Source organism: Colobus angolensis, unplaced genomic scaffold (genome assembly GCF_000951035.1).
Source record: "Colobus angolensis palliatus isolate OR3802 unplaced genomic scaffold, Cang.pa_1.0 Scaffold167, whole genome shotgun sequence".
Lineage (NCBI taxonomy): Eukaryota > Metazoa > Chordata > Mammalia > Primates > Cercopithecidae > Colobus > Colobus angolensis.
In genome coordinates this window covers 1,867,370-1,891,679 of record NW_012114788.1, presented here as the reverse complement: position 1 = coordinate 1,891,679, position 24,310 = coordinate 1,867,370, and the positions used below count along the sequence as shown (strand labels likewise).

The 24,310-nt window shown below is 38.0% G+C and overlaps 1 protein-coding gene across 1 annotated transcript in view; it reads left to right on the top strand.

The window, feature by feature from the left end:
* The window catches only part of MYO1D (myosin ID), a 301,837-nt gene that overhangs the window by 16,961 nt on the left and 260,566 nt on the right, over positions 1 to 24,310 (top strand). Inside the window, exons 8-13 of the mRNA XM_011937657.1 lie at positions 2,040 to 2,185; positions 2,263 to 2,377; positions 7,384 to 7,554; positions 13,957 to 14,027; positions 17,730 to 17,804; positions 23,846 to 23,978. Coding sequence (XP_011793047.1) covers positions 2,040 to 2,185; positions 2,263 to 2,377; positions 7,384 to 7,554; positions 13,957 to 14,027; positions 17,730 to 17,804; positions 23,846 to 23,978 — 711 coding nt within the window. The remainder of the gene's footprint in view (positions 1 to 2,039; positions 2,186 to 2,262; positions 2,378 to 7,383; positions 7,555 to 13,956; positions 14,028 to 17,729; positions 17,805 to 23,845; positions 23,979 to 24,310) is intronic.

Below are 24,310 nucleotides of genomic sequence, written 5' to 3'. Positions count from 1 at the left end.
CCAGGCTGGTCTCAAACTCCTGACCTCAGGTGATCTGCCCACCTTGGCCTCCCAGAGTGCTGGGATTACAGGCGTGAGCCACTGCACCTGGCAAGTTTGCATTTTTAAAATGATCATTCTGGCCTTCATATGGAGAATGTTATGAGGGCTAGAGTAAGAATGGAAGCAAAGAGGCCAATTAAGGGGATATTATGTTAATCCAGGAAAGAGATGAGGGCAGCTTGGACCGGAAAGGTGGAAGTACAAATGGGGAGAGGAGGAGGATTTGAAATGGACTGTGTTGAGAAAATAAAATCCATAGGACCTATTATGTGGAGAATGAGAGAAGCAAGGATAATACTTTAACGTGGTCTGGCTCCAGCCCACCTCTCCCGCCTCATTTCATACCATACCCAGCCCCCCTTTCTTCAGCCTAGCATATTAGTCCTCTCTCAGTCCTCACAGATTATCTTGATCCCTTTCTCCTTCCAGTCACAGGGCCTGTGCACATCTGTTCCCTCTGCTTGGACTGCTCTTCTCTCCTCTCTTGCCTGGCTGCCTCTTACTCATCCTTCTGGTCTCAGGTCAAGTATCACTTTCCCAGAGAGGCCTTCCCTAACCTCCCTGAGCACTGCATAGATTAAATTCCCCTAAGACCCGATGTACCTCTCCTTTAGTGTGGATGTATATCTGCGAGGTGGCGGGCAAGTGAGAGAGAGAGAGAGAATAATTTTTTCCTTCACTCTATTCCCTAAGTTTCTTGGAGATTGAGACCGTATTTGTGTTTGCCTAGACCTGTATCTCTAACAAACTATATGTAATAAGTATTCAGCAAACATTTGTTGAATAAATGAGTGAATTTCTAAGTGGTGCTATTTATTTGTGGCTAAAAGTAGGATAGGAACAGTTGTTGGAGGAGGAAAGATCAAGAGTTCTTTGAGTTTGAGATGGCTGTGAGATATCGAAGAGTCAGTGTCAGGTAGACGGTCAAACTTGTGAGTCAGGAGCTCAGAGACTGTTCTCTGGGTCTGGATTTGGATAATACCTTTAGGAGTCATATTCGTATTATTTAATCCTGGGTGAGATGATTTAGAAGGTGCTAGAGAGTGAAGAGAAGAGGACCAGGAAGAACTCCAACTTTTAGAAGTCAGATAGAGGAGACTACCAAAGGTCACCAAAAAGGAACATCCAGTGAACAAATAGTAAAAGTCAGAAAGACTGTTATCCAAAAAGAGAAGAGTGTTCCGAGAAGGCAGTGAAAACCTAGGTTGAGTGATGCTCAGTGACAGAGCAAAATGTCCATATGAGGTACAAGAAAGTATCTATGTAGAGGTGCTGGGAGTCTTTGATGAGCCATTTCAATGGAGTAATAGGACGTAAGTGCAGACTGGAGCGGATTGAAGAGTAAAGGGGAGGTAATGGATATGGGTGAAGAGAGTGGGTAGCAGGCAGGATACGTTAAAGAAGGTTTTCTAATGATGTGACATTGCAGAGTACATGTGTATCGGGATGTGAACGTGTGTTAGCGTGTGGTGCCTTTGTGTGTGGCTTAGTGTGTATGTTCTTGTGCATTGGATGTGTGTTTGATTCTCAAGGAATTTCAGCCCTTGATCTTTGGCTCAGATCTTCATTTAGCGTTAGAAATCAATATTTATATTTTTAGAATTCATATAGCTTTAGTGGATCATAGATATTAACTCACTAGCTCTCAACTCTTTATAATTGATGAAATTAATAAAGCAATGAACTGGCTTATTCAAGGGATCAGGCAAACTATTGATATAGCTGGGCGGGGAAACATGCTTGGAGGATGTCGTTGGAATTGGTGTAACAACCAGTAATAATCTTTTAAAAATACAAGCTATTTACTTTAGTTTGCATACATCATGTAGTCTGGGTTTTTTTAAATGGACAGTCTACATTTTCAGTTGTTCTGCTGAGGCTAGTAATGGCTATGCTAAACAGTAAGAAGGGGGACAGGAATTTAAAACTGATCACACATCCAAACAGAGGACTCATTCCCAAATGGGCAAGCATTTATGATGCTATTTTCCTTGCAGGCAATATATGAGCGCCTTTTTTGTTGGATCGTTACTCGCATCAATGATATTATTGAGGTCAAGAACTATGACACCACAGTCCATGGGAAAAACACTGTTATTGGTGTCTTGGATATCTATGGCTTTGAAATCTTTGACAACAACAGGTAAACTGGAAAAGATACTTAAAACCTTGTTGCCTATTTTCTATTTGTTGAAACCTAATTTATTCCTTTTCTTGTAGTTTTGAACAATTCTGCATCAATTATTGCAATGAGAAACTGCAGCAGCTATTTATTCAGCTGGTTCTGAAGCAAGAACAAGAGGAATACCAGCGGGAAGGGATCCCCTGGAAACACGTGAGTGGACTCTTAACGGAAAATTCCTTCATGTGTTTCTCATATTATTGATAACGTCAAATTTTATTTTAGGTATTTCTTGATCTTTTGGGGGTACTTGAAATATCTGAACCTTAGCTTTCCTTTTTGGGATATGTAAATACAATTAATTTCATCATTTTTAGGTGGGATTGCTGTAATTTGATAGACTCCCTTGTTGGTGCCCAGAACATCCTGAGTTAGAACCAGTAAACCTGTTTTCACTTTATGACTGATACCATGTGGGCTTTCTGGTTCATATCTGTCTGTTAGCGTTTAGCATACTTTATTAAGTTTTACCTTAAATTGGCTGAACTTTGCTTCAGAATCTAGTTTCTTCGTCCCTTTTTCCTCCTTTTTCTCCTCTTGTACTTTGTAGACTATATGGTATTTTATTGTCTTCAGTTAATGTTGTTTATATTCTCTGAAACCTGGGCATTAAAACACTTGTGTTACTTCATCTCCATTTTCTTGTATTACACTTCAGTCATCACCTCTACTCTCATCAATCTTTGGGGACTTTTGTATTTGTCAGAGGCAAACTAATCTAGTAAGATATAGCCGGAAAGTATAATGGGTCCATGGTGCAAACCACAGAGATCATAGCTAAAAGGCATGACTTGTTCGGTTTTTAAATTTCCTATGATAAGACCTTCTGCTTATGATAGAAATGAGACATAGTAATTTTTCTTGTAAACTTGTATTTTTAAGCAATTTTGAAAATGAACTTGAAAGATACAAAAACTTTTAAGTTTCCATAGTTTGAGTTTATAAGATTGTTCATCCTCTTGCCAGAGAATAAAAATAAAGCCAGTAGTTGTTTTTTGTTATCCAATGTAATAGCAGCAAAAAATTATTTGAAATACTATATTTAAATGACTTTTATCTTCCTTCCTACCTTTCTATTTTCTATTTCCTCTCATTCTGAAATAGAGACAATGATATAACAAATAGCTGGCCTGCCTCAAAATTGTATCTTTGCCTTCCATCATGTGTTAAACGTTAGAATACTATAAAAAAGTTGCTCAAGTATATTGGCATAAATTTTACCTATTTGCAAATAAACCAAAGAGTTACTTTATATAAGAATTATCTATAGTTTGATTTAAATAGTGAACTCTCTTAATACAATTAAAATTTAATTCAGTTCAATTAAGTGTATATGAAGCTTTCTAAGAATGCAACTGTTGTATAATACATAATATAACTGAAGCTTGGATTTTTAATACCAAATGTAATCATAAAACTTGTTATTCAGATGTGATTCCAAGGTACTAGTCAAAAATATCCTTTAACAATCAGAATATCAAATTTCATAGGCATAATTGACAACACAGTAAGTAATGCAGTAGACTATTCCAAACATCTCAAAAAGAATCAAGAATCCCAAAATGCAAAAAATTTTAGCTAAATAAACCAAGAAATATTTGTCCTAGAGGGAGCAGAAGGCTAACCCCAAAGTAACAGTTACTTACTACATGCCAGATCCCCCCACAATTAGAATCTCTGTTCTGGGTAAAACCCCAGACTTCTAAACGTAGTGATTCTTTTTAAAAGATTTTTTATTACGGAAAATTTTAAACACATATTAAGAAGAAACACTACAGTACAGTAAACCCTATATACCCATCACCTAGCTTTAACATTTACCAGTAGATTGCCAGTCTTATGCCATCAGACACTACAGTACAGTAAACCCTATATACCCATCACCTAGCTTTAACATTTACCAGTAGATTGCCAGTCTTATGCCATCTGTGTTATACCCACCTACTCCCAGATTATTTTGAAGCAAATTTCAGATATCACATTATTTCATCTATTCAATTGGGTATCTATTCAGTAAATATTTCCATGTATTTCTCTAAAAGATAGAGTTTTACAAAAACCATAATCACAATACCATTATCATATCTAAAACATTAACAAAAATTCCTTGATATCATAAAATGTCCAGTCAGTATACATGTTTCGTATTTCCTCAGTTATCTTCTGATTGTTGTTTTGCAGTTTAAATTTCAATCCAAATAAGTTTCTTACATTATGATTGATTGATATTTCTCTTGCATATCTATATCTATAGATTTTCTCCTTCATCTTTCTTTTTTTCTTTGAATGATCTATCTTTGCAATCTTTTTTTTTTTTTTTTTTTTTTTTGAGACGGAGTCTCGCTCTGTCGCCCGGACTGGAGTGCAGTGGCCGGATCTCAGCTCACTGCAAGCTCTGCCTCCCGGGTTTACGCCATTCTCCTGCCTCAGCCTCCCGAGTAGCTGGGACTACAGGCGCCCGCCACCTCGCCCGGCTAGTTTTTGTATTTTTAGTAGAGACGGGGTTTCACTGTGTTAGCCAGGATGGTCTCGATCTGCTGACCTCGTGATCCGCCCGTCTCGGCCTCCCAAAGTGCTGGGATTACAGGCTTGAGTCACCGCGCCCGGCCAATCTTTGCAATCTTGTGTTGAAGAGAGTGAGTCATTTGTTGTGGAGTTTCCCACAGTCTGGATTTTGCTAATTGCATACCTCAGGTGCCATTTAATATGTTTTTCTGTTTCTCGCATGTCCTGTATATTGGTTGTTAGATCTAGAGTCTTGACTGGATTCAGGGTCAGTTTTTTTCCACAGCCCATTTCATAGATTGTGTGTGAACTTCCACCAGGAGGTTCATAATGTCTGGTTATCTCTCTGATACATTCAGTTTTAAAAGCTTTTGATGCTGTAGTTTGCAAATCATTTTAACTATTGAGAACTTGACACTCAAGCACAAAGCTGTTTTATCTGGAGTAGGGATGAGAGGCCAGAGCCCTGGGTCCCTAAACTACCCCATCACAACTCTTCTGGCTCCTGGTATCCCTTAGCAAACCTCATGGGAATGCCAAGTTGCTGGAAGACCTTAGTTTGAAAACTACTGGTTTAAGCAATGTTTGAAGCAGTATTAAACTTACAAACTGAAAGTTACTAGCAGAGACCAATAGCTTTTAGTAATGTAATTGGAATTTTAGGGAAGGTAATTCTTTAGTCCCTGGGACAAAAGACTTGGTCTTTAATTTCATAGTCCCAAAGTCTAAGATGTCAACTATTAATATAGAGCTCGTGCTTTTTGAGTAGTTTTAGGATTTTTTTGCAAAGATAGAAATAACTTTTCTCCCTAATTAGGAATGTAATAAATGCCCATAATGAAAGTAAATATTTAGACTTACATTGCTTCACCTCAGTACCACTGACATTTTGTGCCAGATAATTCTTTGTTGTTGAGGCTGTTCTATGCATTGTGGGATGTTTAGCAGCATCCCTGGCCTCTACCCACCAAATGCCAGTAGCACCTCTACCCCATTTTGACTAGAAATGTCTCCTGACATTGCCAAATGTCCCCTGGTGGGCAAAATTCCTCCTACTTGAGAAACTTTAATTTAGACAAATCAGAAAAGTATAGAAAACAAAGTAAAAACTACCCAGTTCACAGGTTTCAGTCCATAAGATACAGAAAAGAACATGCAAGACTAGAAATGGAGCTAAAAGCCACGTACAAATAGCTGGCATAAATCCTTGGATTTTAAAGCATGAAATGGGAACACAGTTACTTGAGTGGTCTATTATGAGTGTGTAGACCTTACAGAAGGTAATGGAGACAACGATCAGTTTAGGTAACTCCTGCATAAGATGGGACATAGCAACACACAAGATTAAACTATGTGATCATAAGCTGCCCCTCGTTGCGACGTGCAGCTTGCCTGAGTTGGACCTTTGTGTGCCCTCTGTGTGTGGTGATAGGTGCATTGCAGGCTATCAGAATAAACAGGTGTGGCAGAGGATTGTTGGACAAACCTTGTATATATAGAGTTGCTGAAAAGCCAGAAATTATGTATAACTTCATTCAGCTTGTGGAAGTAAAGGAAAAGCTTTTTCTTATCTTTTATAGATACTTATTTATTCAGAATTAAATTCTTTATATTATGCCTAGAAAAATGTCAAAATTCAATAGAATTTTGAATAAGCTTTTTAACTTCGGGGAAAGTGAAAGAAATGCTCTTTTGGATTTAGTCATTCAAGGTCATGTAACTAAAAATGCAAGTTCTTTTTTTTCTGTTTTAAGTGGAGTTTAACACTAAGAGATAAAGGGTTGTTAACAAACACAATAACAAATGGACATCTGATTGGTATGAGGCATTACTCTGTACACATAATATTGATATTTTTGTGTACCCTCAGTGCATAGCATTTACACATAGAGCCACTGCTGCACAGCACAAGAGTATCTGAAGAGGCTGAATCAGAGTAAGGCTGTTTAACAGACTGAAATTTTTTAGTATATATATTCTATATGAAAACAGAACTTTTGAACTGGCAGGTAGAAGGCAACTCTGCCAAACACTTCAGTTAAAGCCCCCACTTTAGTGCACAGTTCCATCCCTTCCATCTGCATGCATGACACATTAACAGTATTTAAAGGTAAACGAGGCAGTGTGTGGCAACCACAGCCATCATTATGAACGTATTGCACAAAATTTCTAAAACTAAACATTTAACTTGTACCCTGCTTTTATAAAAATGCAAGTTTTGTGTAGTACCTTAACTTTATTATCAAGTCGTATATCAGATAATACTTTAAGGTTATTTGTTGGCCCTTTGTGGAAGGTGGACCTTATGATTCATGGCAGGCAGATTGGTATGAAGGAGTAGGGTTGGGTGTGGGATCTGGAGGCAGGATTAAAATGAGTTTGTGATGGGAGAAATGGTGTCTACCTTATTATCTTTGCCTTGGGCTATACTAATCTCAGACAATGTATTTCATGATAGAAAGTTAACAAAGAAATTTAAAAATAAACCTCTGTTAGAATGTGTACTCATTTTAGTGTAAGACCTCTTTAATGTCACTCACACATTTGATACCAAAGTAGTTTTATCTAAACTCCTGATACAAATGGGGGTACCGGGATTTAACCTGGCCTGGTCACTGTTCTCTTCAGAATTGCCTGCTTGCTGTGTCCTACAGATTGACTACTTCAACAATCAGATTATTGTTGACCTCGTGGAGCAGCAGCACAAAGGGATCATTGCAATCCTTGATGACGCTTGCATGAATGTCGGCAAAGTCACTGATGAAATGTTTCTTGAAGCACTTAACAGTAAATTAGGCAAACATGGCCATTTTTCCAGCCGAAAGGTAATGTGTTTAATGATACCTTCTTCCTTTTATCTGTGAGATTCTCCTTATTGTCTGATGGAGTTAAATGACTTTATGTGTTGGGTTAAAAGAATGTCCCCTTTAATAAGAAAGAAAAGTCACAAACATCCATTAAATAATTTATTGCTGTGGATAAATTCTGCCTCTCTGGTTTATAGTATGAAGAAATTGATAAAATCATGTTAATCCAGGAGAGGGAGCTCCAGACTATACAATTTCGTAGAAATAGGAAAAATGAGCATGATTCTTTAGAAAGCATGATGTCATTTATAACCAATAGATGTAGAGGCCTTGCTCATGTGCTAGAGTTTTACTCCTGCATCTGATAATTCTGGCATGGAAAATAGCTTTTGTCCTTGACTTTATACTGTAATCCTCAGTAACAAAATGTGTTGTGTACTCTGCCGTACTTCTTCAGACCATATGACTTTCTTGAAAACAGAGAGATTCTAGTTGTAATTCTAGTTATTACAAAGAAACTTATTCATTAAATAAATGGGTATCCTTTTAACTCTCCATTTTTCACGATCTAAAAATGTCATAAACAGATCACGTATCTGTAGTAATTGATGGCAATTATGATTATCAGACCTTTGTGCTGATATGGACATATCATTTGCATGGAATATTCCATTTGCATAGTATTTGTTCAAGAAATTTGTGTTAGAAGAGGAAGACATCATCATCACCCCTGAGACTTCCCTGCACATAGTCTTGTCTAGTAACCATATGCTAAAGGGAAAACAGGCCCCTGCTCCTTCACATCCATAGAAAAAGGGGGCAAACATTTCTGCCTCTCCACAGTTCCATATAAATCTATGACACTGCCATTTTTTAGTGTGAATAAAGTCTATTTTCTAACTTCGTCTCCTATGAAATTATGTAATCAGAACAGGGAAATTCCACAGTTAACTAGCTAAAGCCCAAATCATCAAGAAATAGATTACTAGCTGATACTGATTTTACACCAGTTTTTTCTAAAATATTCTCCTTGGTCTGTTACTGAGGATTGATTGTAACCCTACTACAAGTTGGCTTTCAGATACTACAGTCTGCTCTTTCATAATAGGATTTTGGGTTAGGACTGCTTCAGTCATTCCCCATTTACACCACCATAAATACCTAATAAGTGTTTCTCATCTTCCAGGTGCAATCCTAGGTGCTAGGGACAGAGCACTGAGCCAAGTTAGAAGTCACCTAAATAATTTAGAGTGATGTTTGTAAAGATGGCATGATTACATGGGCAAATGTCCTATCTTTGAGGGAAAGTTTATAAATGCCCTTTATAATCACAGTTCAGGTTTTGGAGACTCACTTAGCACTGTGCCTACCAGATGGTAGACATTCAATCAGTGTTTGTAAAGTTGAATTGAATTTTTCCCAATCATATCAAATAAATCTTATTTAAATTTTCATTTAAATTAGCTATGAGTCTCACATGAGAAATCAAATCTACCTCATTTTGATACCTTCTACCTTGGCCATTTATATACCTGAATTAAATGTGTCAACCAAATATTTTGAAATATCCATTCCTTTTTTTTTTTTTTTCTTTTGAGATGGAGTCTCACTCTGTTGCCCAGGCTGGAGTGCATGGCGCAATCTGGGCTCATTTCAACCTCCGCCTCCCGAGTTCAAGCGATTCTTCTGCCTCAGCCTCCCAAGTAGCTGGGATTACAGGCACCCCCATCATGCCCAGCTAATTTTTGTGTTTTTGTAGAGATGGGATTTCACTATGTTGGCCAGGCTGGTCTTGAACTCCTGACCTCAGGTCATCTGTCCCTCCGGTCTTCCCAAGTGCTGGGATTACAGGCATGAGCCACCACGCCCAGCCATGTCATTTGTAAGAGTAACTATACATGCTACATCAGTATTTGCTACTGATTTGACATGAAATGCTAAATAGTAATTTATCTGTGGAGAGGGTTTTCTTTTTCTTTTTCAAATTTGTGGGAGCCCAGGTTTCCCAACTTTTAGACCAAGTAGCTCTTTCTTTTGGTATCCCTAAGACAAATGCTGAGATAGTGATTATTTATTTGTTTATTTATTTATATTATTTTAGATCTGGGGGGTACATGTTCAGGTTTGTTACATGGCTATATTGTATAATGGTAAACTTTGGGCCTCTAGCATACTTATCACCCAAATAGTGAACATTGTACCCAATATGTAATTTTTCAACCCTCACCCCCCTGCTCTTGGAGTCCCCAGTGTCTTATTTCCATCTTTGTGTTCATGCATATGCATTGTTTAGCTATCACTTACAAGTGAAAACGTACATTATTTCAGCTAGTATAATGTCCTCCAGCTCCACCCCTGTTGCTGCAGAGGACATGATTTCATTCTTTTTTATGGCTGCATAGTATTCCATTATATATATGTATATCACATTTTCTTTCTATCCAATCATTCATTGATAGACACTTAGATTGAGTCCATTACTTTGCTATTGTGAATAATGTTATGGTAAACATACAAGCACAAATGTCTTTTTGTTATGCCTAGTAGTGGAATTGCTAGGTCAAATGATAGTTCTATTTTTAGAACTACCATTTAAAAGAAATGTTTACATTTCTTTGAGAAATCTCCATACTGTTTCCCATAGAAGTTGTATTAATTTACATTCCCACCAACAGTGTATAAGCATTTCCTTTTCTCCACATCCATGCCATCTGTTTTTGACATTTTTGGTAATAGCCATTCTGACTGGTATAAGACGATATCTCATTGTGGTTTTAATTTGTATTTCTCTGATGATTAGTGATGTTGAACATTTTTTCAAACGTTTGTTGTCTGTTTGTATTTCTTCTTTTGAAAAATACCTGTTCATGTTCTTTGCCTACTTTTTAATGGGGTTATGTAATTTTTTTTGTTATTTAGTCATTTGAGTTCCTTGTAGATTCTGAATATTAGTCCTTTGTTGGAGGCATAATTTACAAATATTTTCTCTGATTATGTAGGTTGTTTGTTTACTCTGTTATTTCTTTTGCTGTACAGAACCTTTTTAGTTTAATTAAGTCTCATTTGTTTTTGTCACATTTGTTTTTGAGGTCTTGGTCATAAATTATTTGCCTAGGCCAATGTCCAGAAGAGTCTTTCCTGGGTTTTCTTCTAGGATTTTTATAGCTTCAGGTTTTACATTTAAGTCTTTAATTCATCTTAAGCTGGTTTTTGTGTATGGTGAGAGACGGGGGTCCAATTTCATTCTTCTGTATATGGCTAGCTATTTTTCCCAGTACCACTTAGTGAATAGCATATCCTTTCTCCATCGTTTATTTTTGTCAACTTTGTCAAAGATCAGTTGATTGTAGATATACAGCTTTATTTCTGGGCTCTCTGTTATGTCCCATTGATCTATATGTCTATTTTTGTACCAGAACCATGCTGTCTTATAATAACCTTGTAGTATAATTTTGAAGGCAGGGTAATATGATGCCTCTGGTTTTGTTTGTTTTGCTTAGAATTGCTTTGGCTATTTAGGCTGTTTTTTGGTTCTATATGAACTTTAGGATTGTTTTTCTAATTCTGTGAAAAATGACATTGGTAATTTGATAAAAACAGCATTGAATTTGTAGATTGCTTTGGTCAGTATGAGCATTTTAATGACATTGATTCTTCCAATCCTTAAGCATTGTATGTTTTTCCATTTTTTTGTGCCATCTATGACTTCTTTCATCAGTATTTTGTAGTTCTCCTTGTAGAGATCTTTCACTTCCCTGGGTTTTCTTTTGTGTGAGTGTTTGTGGATATTGTAAATGGGATTGAATTCTTGATTTGGTTCTCAGCTTCAGTGTTATTGGTTGTGTATAGAAATGCTTATTTATTTTTGTACATTGATTTTATGTCCTGAAACTTTACTGAAGTTGCTTATCAAGTCTAGGAGTCTTTTAGAAGAGTCTTTAGGGTTTTCTAGGTATTAGATCATGTTATCAGTGAACGGGAATTATTTGACTTCTGTTTTCCAGTTTGAATACCTTTTATTTCTTTGAGATAGAGATTTTTAAAATGTGTTCTTCTTTGGGATTTTTACCTAATGAAGAAAAGAAATGATCAAACTATCAAAATATTTTAATCACTGTGAACCGTTTATTACGTATGCTATTCTGTGTGTTGAGCTGGATATCATCATTTGCTACTGGTTACTGATTAGCTAGACTTATTGGCATGTTAAATTAGAGGTTTCTGTCTTGTAAAAGTTACTTCATTTAGGGACTACATTGTTTCCTCCGCATTAAAGTTGCCATGGAGAGACAGGCAAATGATCCAATAAAGCATAAAATTATTATTTAAATTATTAATATAAAAAGTTAAATGATAGATACATAACTTTGCTGTTACCAAAAAAGTAAAGAAAAATCTAAAACCTCCTGTGTTCAGATCGGTTGGGACTTTACAGTATCCAAATGTAAGAATGTTCCATTAGTGTAGACCTCTCTTGGGTCCTTTTCCTTAAGGAGTTTTGTAAATAAAATGGTTTGTAAAAGGGGTTAATAAGAGAGAGAGCAGGAAAGGGGATTTAGGTATTTTGGAGACCTCTCTGTATGGTAGATGCTTTGTTCTCCATATTCGTTTAATCCTCAGGACAACTCTCTGAGATAAGTAATTATTAAAGAAGTCAGAGTGAGTAGATAGTAGAGCCAAGATTTGAACCTTGGAGGTCTGACTCTAATTTCCTATAATTATTCACTTGTCAAATTAATAGAAAACACCTTGAGATTATTTGTTACCTAACATTAGAACCTAAGTGGGCTTTGTGTATTTCCCCAGGAAAACTTTTTTTTTTTAGATGGAATCTTGCTGTGTCGCCCAGGCTGGAGCACAGTGGCACGATCTTGGCTCACTGCAAGCTCCACCTCCCAGGTTCACGCTATTCTCCCGCCTCAGCCTCCTGAGTAGCTGGGACTACAGGCACCTGCCACCATGCCCAGCTAATTTTTTGTATTTTTTAAATAGAGACGGTGTTTCACTGTGTTAGCCAGAATGGTCTTGGATTCCTGACCTCGTGATCCGCTTGCCTCGGCCTCCCAAACTGCTGGGATTAAAGGCATGAGCCACCACACCCGGCCTTCCCAGGAAAACTTTTGTGGACTCTCTTAGATGTCTATTTAAAAAACTGTAAGATTCCAAGTGATTCTTCACAGGGCAGATAAAGAAGTCTAGGTCCTACTATAACAAGGAACATTGTAGAAAGTCATAGAGACCTCTACAGCCATATAAAAACTGCCTTCCCATAAACTATTCCTCTTCAGTGAGAAAGAGCTGCAGAAGCTTTATCTTCTGTGAAGCAATAGTCCTGAACTGGAGTCTCAGCTTAGCAGACAGATAAGCCAGGCCTCCGTGTACATAAGAGAGCACAGATGTTACATTCGATTCCAGGAGTCCTCCCCAGGGGTACCACTTACTAGCTATGTGATCTTGTGCCAATTATTTAACCTCTTTGAGCCTCAGCTTCCATGTGTGTTATAGAGAGATCGTTATACCTTAGATGTCAACAGTGAGGACCGAATAAGATGTATGTGCCTAACAACTAGTAAGCCTTCAGTATGGTCCTCCTTAAGTGGACCTTAGAGGAGAAAGAAACTCTGTCAGTCAGGGTAGGCTGAACTGCACGAAGAGAGTAGCTAAATTTTGTTTGGTTTGGTTTCATTTTTGAGACAGGATCTCGCGATATCACCCAGAATGGAGTGCAGTGGCCCAATCTTGGCTCACTGCAGTCTCTGCCTTCCACTCTCAGGGGATTCTCCCATCTCAGTCTCCTGAGTAGCTGGGACTACAGATGCATGCCACCACACCTGACTAACTTTTGTAATTCTTAGTAGAGATGGGGTTTTACCATGTTGCCCAGGCTGGTCTTGAACTACTGGGCTCAAGCGATCCACCTGCCTCAGCCTCCCAAAGTGCTGGGATTATAGGCCTGAGCCACCGTGCCTGCCCTATGGCCAAGATTAAAGTTCATAACATAGTAGAAGTCTGTGTCTCTCTCAGGGACCCAAACTTCCTCTGTCTTCTGACTATTCCATGCCCTAGAGACTACCCTCTGTGTCCAGCTAGTGGAAGGAGAGAAGAAAGCACAGAAGGGGGGTCATTCACTTTTCACCAGTTTAGGCCTAGAACAGCCACACTTTGCTTCCGTTGTCCAGAACTTGGTTACTTGGCCATATCCGTCTGTAAGAGTGGACAGGAAATGTAGTCTAGCTGTGTGGATTTCTAGTGAAAGTTTAGTCTTTACTATATAATACATAAGCCATATTTTTAAATCAAGCCCCACACAATGTGATGTCATAATTTGTGATGTTATCATCATTTCATATTAAGTTGGACTATATTTTTAGGAAAGCAAAAATGTCTGTTTTCAAAATAATATCCTTCTTGATTTCTTAGCTCTGTGCCTCAGACAAAATTCTGGAGTTTGATCGAGATTTTCGAATTCGACATTATGCAGGAGATGTGGTGTGAGTATCTTACATTGGCACCTACCATGATTTGCATGCCACCTCACTTCAGAAAATATAACCAGGAAAAACGTATATTGGTTTTATATTCATTTGCATGTTTTGGTCATTTGATATGTCAGTGTATTTTAATTTGTTCAACTGAAAAAATGGCATAGCTTCATTCATTCCTTGCTTTTCAATCATTTATTGAACACACACTATGTGCCCATGTGCAGTGCCTGGCATAGTTAGGATTCAGTAAAAATCAGCTGGTGGGTCAATAAATCATGGAAGTATTTTAAGAACTGAGATAGAAAGATGGATAAGATGGTCCTTGCCCTAAAGAAACCAACAGTTTAGTGAAGAATATAGGCATGTACATCCATCAAAGGTCACTATAATGAAGACTGGAAACAGTTAAACTAGAGAAGCACAAGGCATTATAGGAGCAGTGGGGAGGAATAATTAACCCACTGAGAGGGGCATAGAGAGGTCTTGCTTGGAGGAAGTGGCATCCAAATTGAGTCCTAAAATTAAAAGAGGGTTAGTCAGGGGAATGAATTAGGAAGAGGGGAGAGAAAAGAGAAAGCTTTCCAAGTAGAAGAAACAGTAGGCATAAAAAGGCCCCTGGGTGAGAATTACTCCTCTATATGAAGTTCTACGAATAGTTGGGTAACTGCATAAGCAAAAACCATTTTTGCTACATTATTTTCCAAATATTATTTGAAAAAGTAAAATTCTTACTAGTCATATTTTTATTAACAATACAATAAAGTAGAAATTGATCAGAAAGTATAACTAAAAATTGTAACTACCTTAGTACATTAGGTTCCAAGGGCTGCTGTAACAAATTCACCACAGTTGGTGGCTTAAATCAACAGAAACTTATTCTTTCACAGTTCTGAAGTTTAAAAGTTCAAAATCAAGATGTCAGCAGGGCCACACTCCCTCTGGGGGGTTCCTGTAGAGAGGAATCTGTTCCTTTTTCTCCAGCTTCTAGTAGCACTGGACATTCCTTGGCTTGTGGCTGCATTACTCCAGTCACATTGCCCTCCTCTTTGTGTGTCTGTTAACTGTCCCTCTGTCTCTATCTCTTTTTTTTTTCTTTTTCTTTTTTTTTTTTTTTGAGATGGAGTCTCACTCTGTCACCCAGGCTGGAATGCAGTGGCGCGATCTCAACTCACTGCAACCTCCACCTCCCAGGCCCAAGCAATTCTCATATCTCAGCCTCCTGAGTAGCTGGGATTACAGGCGCATACCACCATGCCTGGCTAATTTTTGTATGTTTAGTAGAGACGGGGTTTCACCATGTTGGCCAGGCTGGTTTTGAACTCCTGGTCTCAATTGATCTGCCCGCCTCGGCCTCCCAAAGTGCTAGGATTACAGGCATGAGCCACCGAGCCTACCCACTCTGCCTCTATCTTAAAGTGACATTTCATATGGCATGTAGGACCCATCTGAATAATATAGGATGAGCTTCTCCTCAAGATCATTAATCACATATTTTATGATATAAGGTAACATTCCCAGGTTCCAGGGAATTTGATGTGAAACTTTTGTTGGGGCTGCATTTCTTAGCCTACTACATTTGTTATGCCTTTGCTGTCCACTGAACACTGCTCCTCATCTTATTGTTTAAAGAAATCTTTTTCTTAGTTTTTGCATTAGGAATTCTTTACATGTAATACATTGCAGGAAGAGATTAAACAAAAAAAGGTAAATCATCTTCTCTATAAATGCTGAAAAGATGTTTAATTTTTAAAAAATTAAAAAGAAATTTTAATAGCTGTTCCTGATTTAAATTAAAATTCTAGGACCATAAAATGATATGGCTCAAAATTATCACGCCATCTGTCAAGCTAACCATTAGTGATGGAATGGCACCATTTTCCACTTTTTCTGGTCATGTTCCCAGGTTCCGTAATACTGAAGAGGGAAGATCCAGTACCATACAAATATCTCCACTAAAAATCCAAGCCTCACTTACAGGGTACTTTCATACAATGCAGAATGGCATAAATGCAGAGCTGGATAGAGGCCTTAGAGATGACCTAGACCAGCCACTTCGTTTTACAGATGAAGAAACTTATGCAGAATGAGTACAGTTCTTACTTAATGTCACTCAGCAAATTTACAGAAGAACTGAGATAATAACTAGCTTTCTAGACTCCTAGTCTAGAACTTCAACTAACCCTTTTGAGGGATATTCAATGCCTCAGACTTCCTCTTCACTTCTTAAAGTCTTCAATCCTTTTCTAGATTTTTACTGAATATCTTCTGTGTGCTCAATACTTCATAAAGTATGGTCCCTGCCCACAAAGAGCTTGCCATGTAAGATACATACATACACATATGTACGTTTGTATGTGTTATTATTTATACACATGTAAACACACATATATACACATAGACACATTTATATACATGTATACAATAACAGTGGTCTAAAATAATTGCCATATGAGTAATAGCAATTACTCACTTGGAATTTAGAGTAAGGAAATACTTCCAGGTTTGTGTAATAAACCCAGGAGGGCTGATGCTGGTCTTCAAATGCTACGAATTATTTTTATAAGAAGAAGTGGGAAAGGTGCTACAGAATATTCAGGAAATAGCAACTAGGTCCATCTGATTGAAGTGTATCATCCTTTTTTGTAGCACAGAGAAGTAGAACTATCTGGAAGAGTAGCTTGAGATCAAATCACAAAGGTTCAGTCAAAAGTGACTTGAAAGTATTAAGAAGACCTAGGTCGGGGCAGGCAAGGAAATAATTTTGGATATGGTAACCTTAAAGTACCCATGGGCAGCACAGGCTGAAGGAACTTTCTTGCAGGATTAAATATGTAAGGCGAGGAATCCAGGTTAGAGATCTGGGAATTGCCTATACCAATCTGATTGTCAAGGGAGAAAACAGGCACGAGAACAGAACTGTAAGGTGTAGCTGTATCTAAAGTTCCTATTTGCTTAATCTCTTAGCCTCTGTCTTAATCACCCAGAGTCCTCAATTACTTTTAGAACCCCAAAACTGAATTCACTCCTCCTGGAGTTCATGCCAGTCACTGGAGTAGTATAGTTCTATTCCCACTCTTCTCACCAACTGCAGTCTTAGCTGGACTTTCAAGACCTTACTCATCTCCCTTCCTCCAAATCATCTATACTGGCCTCCTCATTCTCTCTCCAGAATGCCATGCGTGTGCCTGCCTTCATCACTCTATTTGATCTGTTTCCCTGTGTGATCTGCCTGCCTTTTTCTCCTCTGCTTATCCAATTCTTACCATCCTTTGCAGTTCTTCTTGGATTCTTTTATCCTACCCTGAACATTGAGTGAACCTTAGGCAAGTCACTTGATCTCCCTACGGATGAGACTGTTATTTCCTGTATGTTGCTGTTTTGCTTTTATCTTAGGAATGCTGGATGATAAATACAGCTATCTTTTAAAAAGTCATCTTCTTGAGGTAAGCAATAAACCAGTAGGAAATTATCATCTTAATCATAATAATAGTACTGATGCTTGCTCTCCTTTTGCAGAATAGAAACAAAGTCCCTTCTATTTAGTAGGTAAATTCGGTATCCTTTAATACAGACAAGGTGAACAACATCAGCTTTTAGATGATTGATTGCATAATTAATGGTGGAAAGGCTTGTCGCCTCCTAGAAAAGCTTAAATGTGGCTCTTGCTTGGTAAATAATACATGTTTTCTGTGATTTCTCTCCTGTTAGCTATTCTGTCATTGGTTTTATTGACAAAAATAAAGATACTTTATTTCAAGATTTCAAGCGCCTTATGTATAACAGGTAAGATTTAAATTTTATTAACTCTAGATTAAGCTCATTGACATATGTAATATATGCACATGGTTATATTTATATGCAGTTTTAAGAGTTTCTGGCACATTTTCTTGTTCTGCTTTATCAGACTTAATAAAATAGCATATAACTAACTTTATGATAAAATCTATAAATTTTGGGCAGGGCCCTGCTAATAATATGATTTGATTTCCCTTGGGTTGCCTCAGTTTCTGTGCTCACGGCTGCCAGCCTTCCAGCATCGCCTACCAGTATACTCAGCAGTCCTCAGGCCAGGCCAGTGTGATGAAGAAATGTCAGGTGACATCTGGCCCAGCTAGAATTTTGCATACTCAGATTCCCATTGTAGTGTCTTCACCCCCAAATAAGAGACCGCTCTGATATCAGAGTGGCATCTAGTGTCATTGAGCACTGATGGTGACTTAGCCAACAGAATCTTCTCACAAACCAACAAAATGTGGAAAAGTTATGGCAAAATAAAACTAGGCATATGATAACAAGTTTAAATCCAGTATGGATACTTTAAAAAGAAGGTCCATGAAGAAGAAAGAGGATTCCTGGCTATCTTCTTACAGGTTAAAGAACTGTATTCACTCATTTATTAAGTCTACTTAGTCAGTTGCTCAGTAGATTATCAAAAATATATTGAGTACCTTTGAGGCATTCTTCTATGTTCTGGGATACAGCTGTGAAAAAATATAGGCAAAGTCCCTGGCCTCATGGAGATTATAGTCTAGTGAAGGTGACAGTTAATGAACAAGGAAACAACTTTCAGTTTGTGCCAAGTGCTGTGCAGAAAAATAAAGTAGGTAAGAGATTGAAGGGTACAGACGAGGAGGGGCTGAGAAGGAATTGTAGATAGGGTAGTCAGAAAAGGCCTCTTATAGAGGTGACATTTCAGCAGAGACCTGAATTAAGTGGAGGGAGCCATGCAGATATCTGGAGGAAGAGCATTCCAGACAGAGAGAATAGCTAGTACCAAGGCCCCAAGGTGGGAATAAGCTTGATTTGTGGGGAAAACAAAGTGAGGAATGGGGAGAGTGACTTTAGAAAGGTAGGTAGAGCCTGGATCATAGAGCCTGAGTCCGGGTAAGAAGAAAGTATTAAGGGAAGCGTTGGAATTTATGACATGATGTGACGTGATGTAATTTATGTTTTAAAGATATCAGTGCTGCTACTTCTATGTAAAATGCACATAGTAAGGGACAAGCATGGAAATAGACAGTAAAGCAGGAAAGTTTAATAATGCAGGCTGCGGCCGTGTGCAGTGGCTCACGCCTGTAATCCCAGCACTTTGGGAGGCCGAGGCAGGCAGATCAACGAGATCAGGAGATTGAAACCATCCTGGCTAACACGGTGAAATCCCGTCTCTACTAAAAATACAAAACAAATTAGCTGGGTGTGGCAGCGAGTGCCTGTAGTCCCAGCTATTCGGGAGGCTGAGGCAGGAGAATGGCGTGAACCCGAAAGGCAGAGCTTGCAGTGAGCCAAGATTGCGCCACTGCACTTCAGCCTGAGCGACAGAGCAAAACTCTGTCTCAAAAATAAAATAAAATGAAATAATAATAATAATAATGCAGGCTGAGGCCTGGGTGGTGGTGACAGAGATGATGAAAAGGGGTCAGATTGGATGATATTTTGAAAGTAGAGTCGACAAGATTTGCTGGTAGAGACGATGTGTAGTGTGAGAGGAAGACAGAAATCAGAGGTGATACCTGAGCCTGATAGGAGAAGACAAGAGGAAACGCTAATTGGTTCAGGGAAATTAAGAGTTTTGTTTTGGATGCGTTATGTCTGAAGTGCATTTTGGATACCCAATTAAAAGTGCCAAATCAGCAATTGCAAATATGCATGTGGCTCTCAGGGGAAAGGTGGGGCTAGAGATATAAATTCACAGTCATCAGTGTATTGATTGTATTTAAAGCCGTAGACTAGATGAGAGTATGTAGGGAGTGAGCGTGGATTTCAAAAAGAGAAGAGGTTAAAAAGACTAATTCCTGAGACACTGTAACATGTAGAGTCAAACAAGGAAAGAGGAACTAGCAAAGGAAACAGAGCATGCCAGTGAGGAAGGAAGTAAACTGGGAATCTGGTGTCACAGAGGCCAAGCCAAGAAAAAATGTTTAAAGAAGAAAAAAATTGATACACTACATCAAATCTTGTCAAAAGCAGGAGTGATGAGAGGACCAAGACTGACCATTGGATTTGCTAACGCCAAGGTCAGTGGGACTCTTGACAACACGGGTTTCCATGTAGCGTTGAAGACAAATATCTCATTGATGTGAGCTCAAGGGAATACAGGAAATGAGGATATAGAGACATTGTGTTTAAACAGTTCTTTCAAGAATTGTTATCAAATGGTTCATCTGTATGGATGTTGAAGCCACCAAGATTAATGATAGCACTATCATTAGTAGAAAGTTACAGAGACATAGGAATGTGAGAGAGGATCCTTGGAAGAACTGGGCATGGAGAAAAAGGACTTTCAGAAGGGAATTTCAGTGCTTAATTTATCAGGTAAGGCACATTCATTTTGAGGGACAAATGACGGAGTCTAGCATTTCTCTGTGCAGAAAATGCTAAAAGCTCAACTTGGAAAAAACAGCCTTATTTGGCCAGTGGTACCATCAGGGTGTGTTGCCAGTCTGTGTACCAAGAGGCTGCACGAGGTGGTGTTTGTTAACTTTGTGAATGTACCATGGCCCAGAAGTTCAGCTACTGAGAACAGCTTCACCTTTTGGTGGTGGACTAATACAGCCCAGGCTCTCTGGGCCAGGTAGAAACAAAACAGCATGTGGATTTATTTCTAGTGGAAAATCTAACAGTAACATGGAATGGAATCCAGTTGTCCCGAAGTATCCATGGGGAATTAATTCCATCCCGTACCCTCCTCCACCAAAGATACCAAAATCCATACATGTTTGAGTCCCTTATATAAAATGGTGTAGTATTTACATATAACCTACCCACATCCTCCCAGATACTTTAAATCATGTCCAGATTACTTATAAAACCTAATAAAATGTAAGTGCTGTGTAAATAGTTGTTATATTGCTTAGAGAATAATGACCCCCAAAAAAGTCTGTACATGTTTAGTACAGGCACAACCGTCTTTTAAAAAAATATTTTCTATCCATGGTATGTTGAATGTGGAAGCCGTGGATATGGAGGACCAACTGTAATTGTGTTCATATAACAGGCTGGTTTTCCCTATTGGAAAACCTGCTTGGGAAATCAAATAGCAGTGAGAACTCTGATTCATTATTACCCATGGAATCCAGAATGCTTAGTTGCCTGGTAAGCACAGAATCAGAACAAAGGAACTTGGATAAACCCAACAAGTAAAGGCATCAGGCTAAGATGAATCCGTTTCACAATAGGAATAGTTTTGCCAAAGGGGTGAAAGATTGAAAGTCTGTTAAATGCAGCATATTGCATATATTCCATAATAGGAAAGACCTTGCCCGTGAGATGGGAAGTCTTGACTTTATTTATTTATTTATTGGATAAAACCATCCTCCTAGATGGTATTAGAATGAGCCGCCTTCACCTCTGGACACTATTTGATGCTTCCATGGCTAACAGCCTTCCAAAATTTGAATCCATTTTTTATTTGTATATGTTAATATAATGATTTTTCTTTTTCTTTTTTCTTTTTTAGAAGTGTTATCCCAGTCGCCCAGCCTGGAGCACAGTGGTGTGGTCATAGCTCACTGTAACACTGAACTCCTGGGCTCAAGTGATTCTCCCAACTCTGCCTCTGGGGATACAGGCATGCACCACTACACCCAGCAATATAATTATTTTTAAGCAGTGTTCCTTGGATTCTAGTTCTGTAGACCTTGATAGTATACACACATGTATGCATGCATGTATGTGTGTGTGTGTCTGTGTAAATGGAGGGAGGAAGGGAGCAAGCATTTTGCATTCCAGGTGCACAAACTTTTACTCTTTACTGCTGTCTTGTTAGCCAGATGAGATCTGCCTTACCTTTTATACATACTGGGTCTCTGGAGAAGCTTCCCTTTTAAGATAAGGGTTCTGGGTATTTAAAATATTTTGAAAACTGTTTTGTTAATATTACATTCAGTCTGGGCACGGTGGCTAACACCTATAATCCCAGCACTTTGGGAGGCTGAGGTGGGAGAATCGTTTGAGATTAGCCTGGACAACATAGGGAGACCCCATTTCTACAAAAAAATTAAAAAGTTAGCCAGGCATGGTGGCACGTACCTGTAGTCCCAGCTACTCGGGAGGCTGAAGTGGGAGGATCACTTGAGTCCGGAAGGTCAAGGCTGCAGTGAGCTATCATCTCGCCACTGCTCTCCAGTCTGGGTGACAGTGAGACGCTGTCTCAGAAAAACAAAAATATTATAGTCATGACTTGGCCTGAAAGTTCTTTCTCTTTAAAATGACTCCCTATAACTGTTTGGATTCATTTTGTATCAATTCTGCTATTTAACATATTATCTTATTTCCTTCATTTCCAACCTTTACAGTGTAGTGCAGGAATAGTCTCCAAATATGGCCAACAGTGAGTAAGGTAGACAAAGAATTTGGAGTAGAAACTGCATAGACCAAATGCCAGTGACTAAAAGGCACAGTCTTTTGACATGTGTCAGACTTTTCAAAGTACACAAAGTACAGTTTTCTACTTTCTGAAAATTCTATTCAGTAAGTGTTAGAATGGCATTCAGGAACCATGTGCACTGTAAGTTAAGAATGTTGCCTTAAATTATTTCTGTGCTAAAGATAAGAATGAAAAGTTTAAGGAAAAACAATATACATCTATGTAGTCATTTTGATATAAGTGTACAAATGGAAAATTATGGAATAGGACTAGAAAGTAATGAAACTGGGTTCATAAACCACAGGTTATTGCAGCATTTTGTAGCCACTTTGACAGTAGTTGGCACTGCTTGCTGATGATGGTGAGGGCTAGGAGTGTTGCTCTGTCTGTATTCACAGACCCAGTCAATCCACACATCACCATTTATCTTCTTCGCTTTGCGCTCGTCTGCTCTTTCATCTTGCAGCTATTATTTTGAGCACCTACATACAGAAACATTCTGGGTGCTATGGAGATCCAATTCAATTTTTAAAATTTTATATGAGGGAAAGAAAGTGGATAAAATGTTAGCAGTAGTAAGAACAATTAGCAGTGAATGCTAATGTTAATTATTTTCTCTTCTCAACCCCCAATTTTCTAAGGAAAGTTTTTTTCTGATAAAAGTTTCTAGGAAGCAAGCAACATTTTCAGTTCCAATTAGTTTAACATCAAAAGCACCCAAAATGAAACCAGAAAAAAATGACAGTTGAGATCACTACACATTTTTAAAAATACCTCCACAGAGCAGAATGATGAATATATAATTTTAACCTGAAAATTGGCCTGAAACGCATTTTTAGAATTGGACTGCAACAGTCCTAATGTCACATCAATAAAATATTATAACTGCCAGTGCTACCTACAAATTTGTTCACAATTTGAACTGCAGTAAACGGATTTACTAGGGACAATATAAAAATGGTTATTTTATATTCCTACCTGTGTTTTTAAGAGCGGGTTTTCTGTAGTGTTAACTGTTCTATTAATATATAAATACTTGCTTTAATTCAAAGATGTTGCCACTTTTATGTTTTCTGCTGTGACATTGAGGATCATTTTTCTACTAGTGGTTTGTCCTCATTTTCTAACCATCACATAAATGAATTTGTTTTCTATATGTAAGAGCCATATTGACCATTTGAGGGTCCTAGGTAGGTAGAATAAAGATGTCACTTTAAAGAAGTTTAAATAATTTTTTAAATACGCTGCAGTTTGGAAAAAATCTCAATTTGCATTGCAGTATCAGTCATTATACTTGCAGCATAATTTTCTGGATGGAATCAGCTTTCCAATTAGGCCTTGTGAGTTCAGTCTGTAGTCCAATTATGATTCTCAGGATACATTTCAGCAGAATTGCTTATCAGTTTTTATCCAGCTTATTTGAATGTGACATTTGAATTGTTTTTTCTGTGCTTCTCAGTTCAAATCCTGTGCTCAAGAATATGTGGCCTGAAGGCAAACTGAGCATTACAGAGGTGACCAAGCGACCTCTGACTGCTGCTACCTTGTTTAAGAATTCTATGATTGCTCTAGTAGACAACCTTGCATCAAAGGTAATTATTTTCTTTTCTAAATATCCATTTTAACTCATAGATTTCCTCTTGATGCATTATAAAGAATGTATATATGATTTGCTTTTTAGGTAATCACATGTAGATTGAAGAATATGTATAAAGTGAATGTTATGATAGAATTTTTATTTTTGCATTTTTAAAAATCTCACCTCAGTGGAACAATTGTTTGTGTCCTAGATTAGTATGTATCTTAAATTTGAGCTTTTTATTATACTGTCATGGTCAAGGGAAAAATCTTGAATTTAAAAAATATATAAGGCATAGCATGCCCAGCAAAGGGAACTTTCTTCCTGTGCTGAAAACAGGACCTG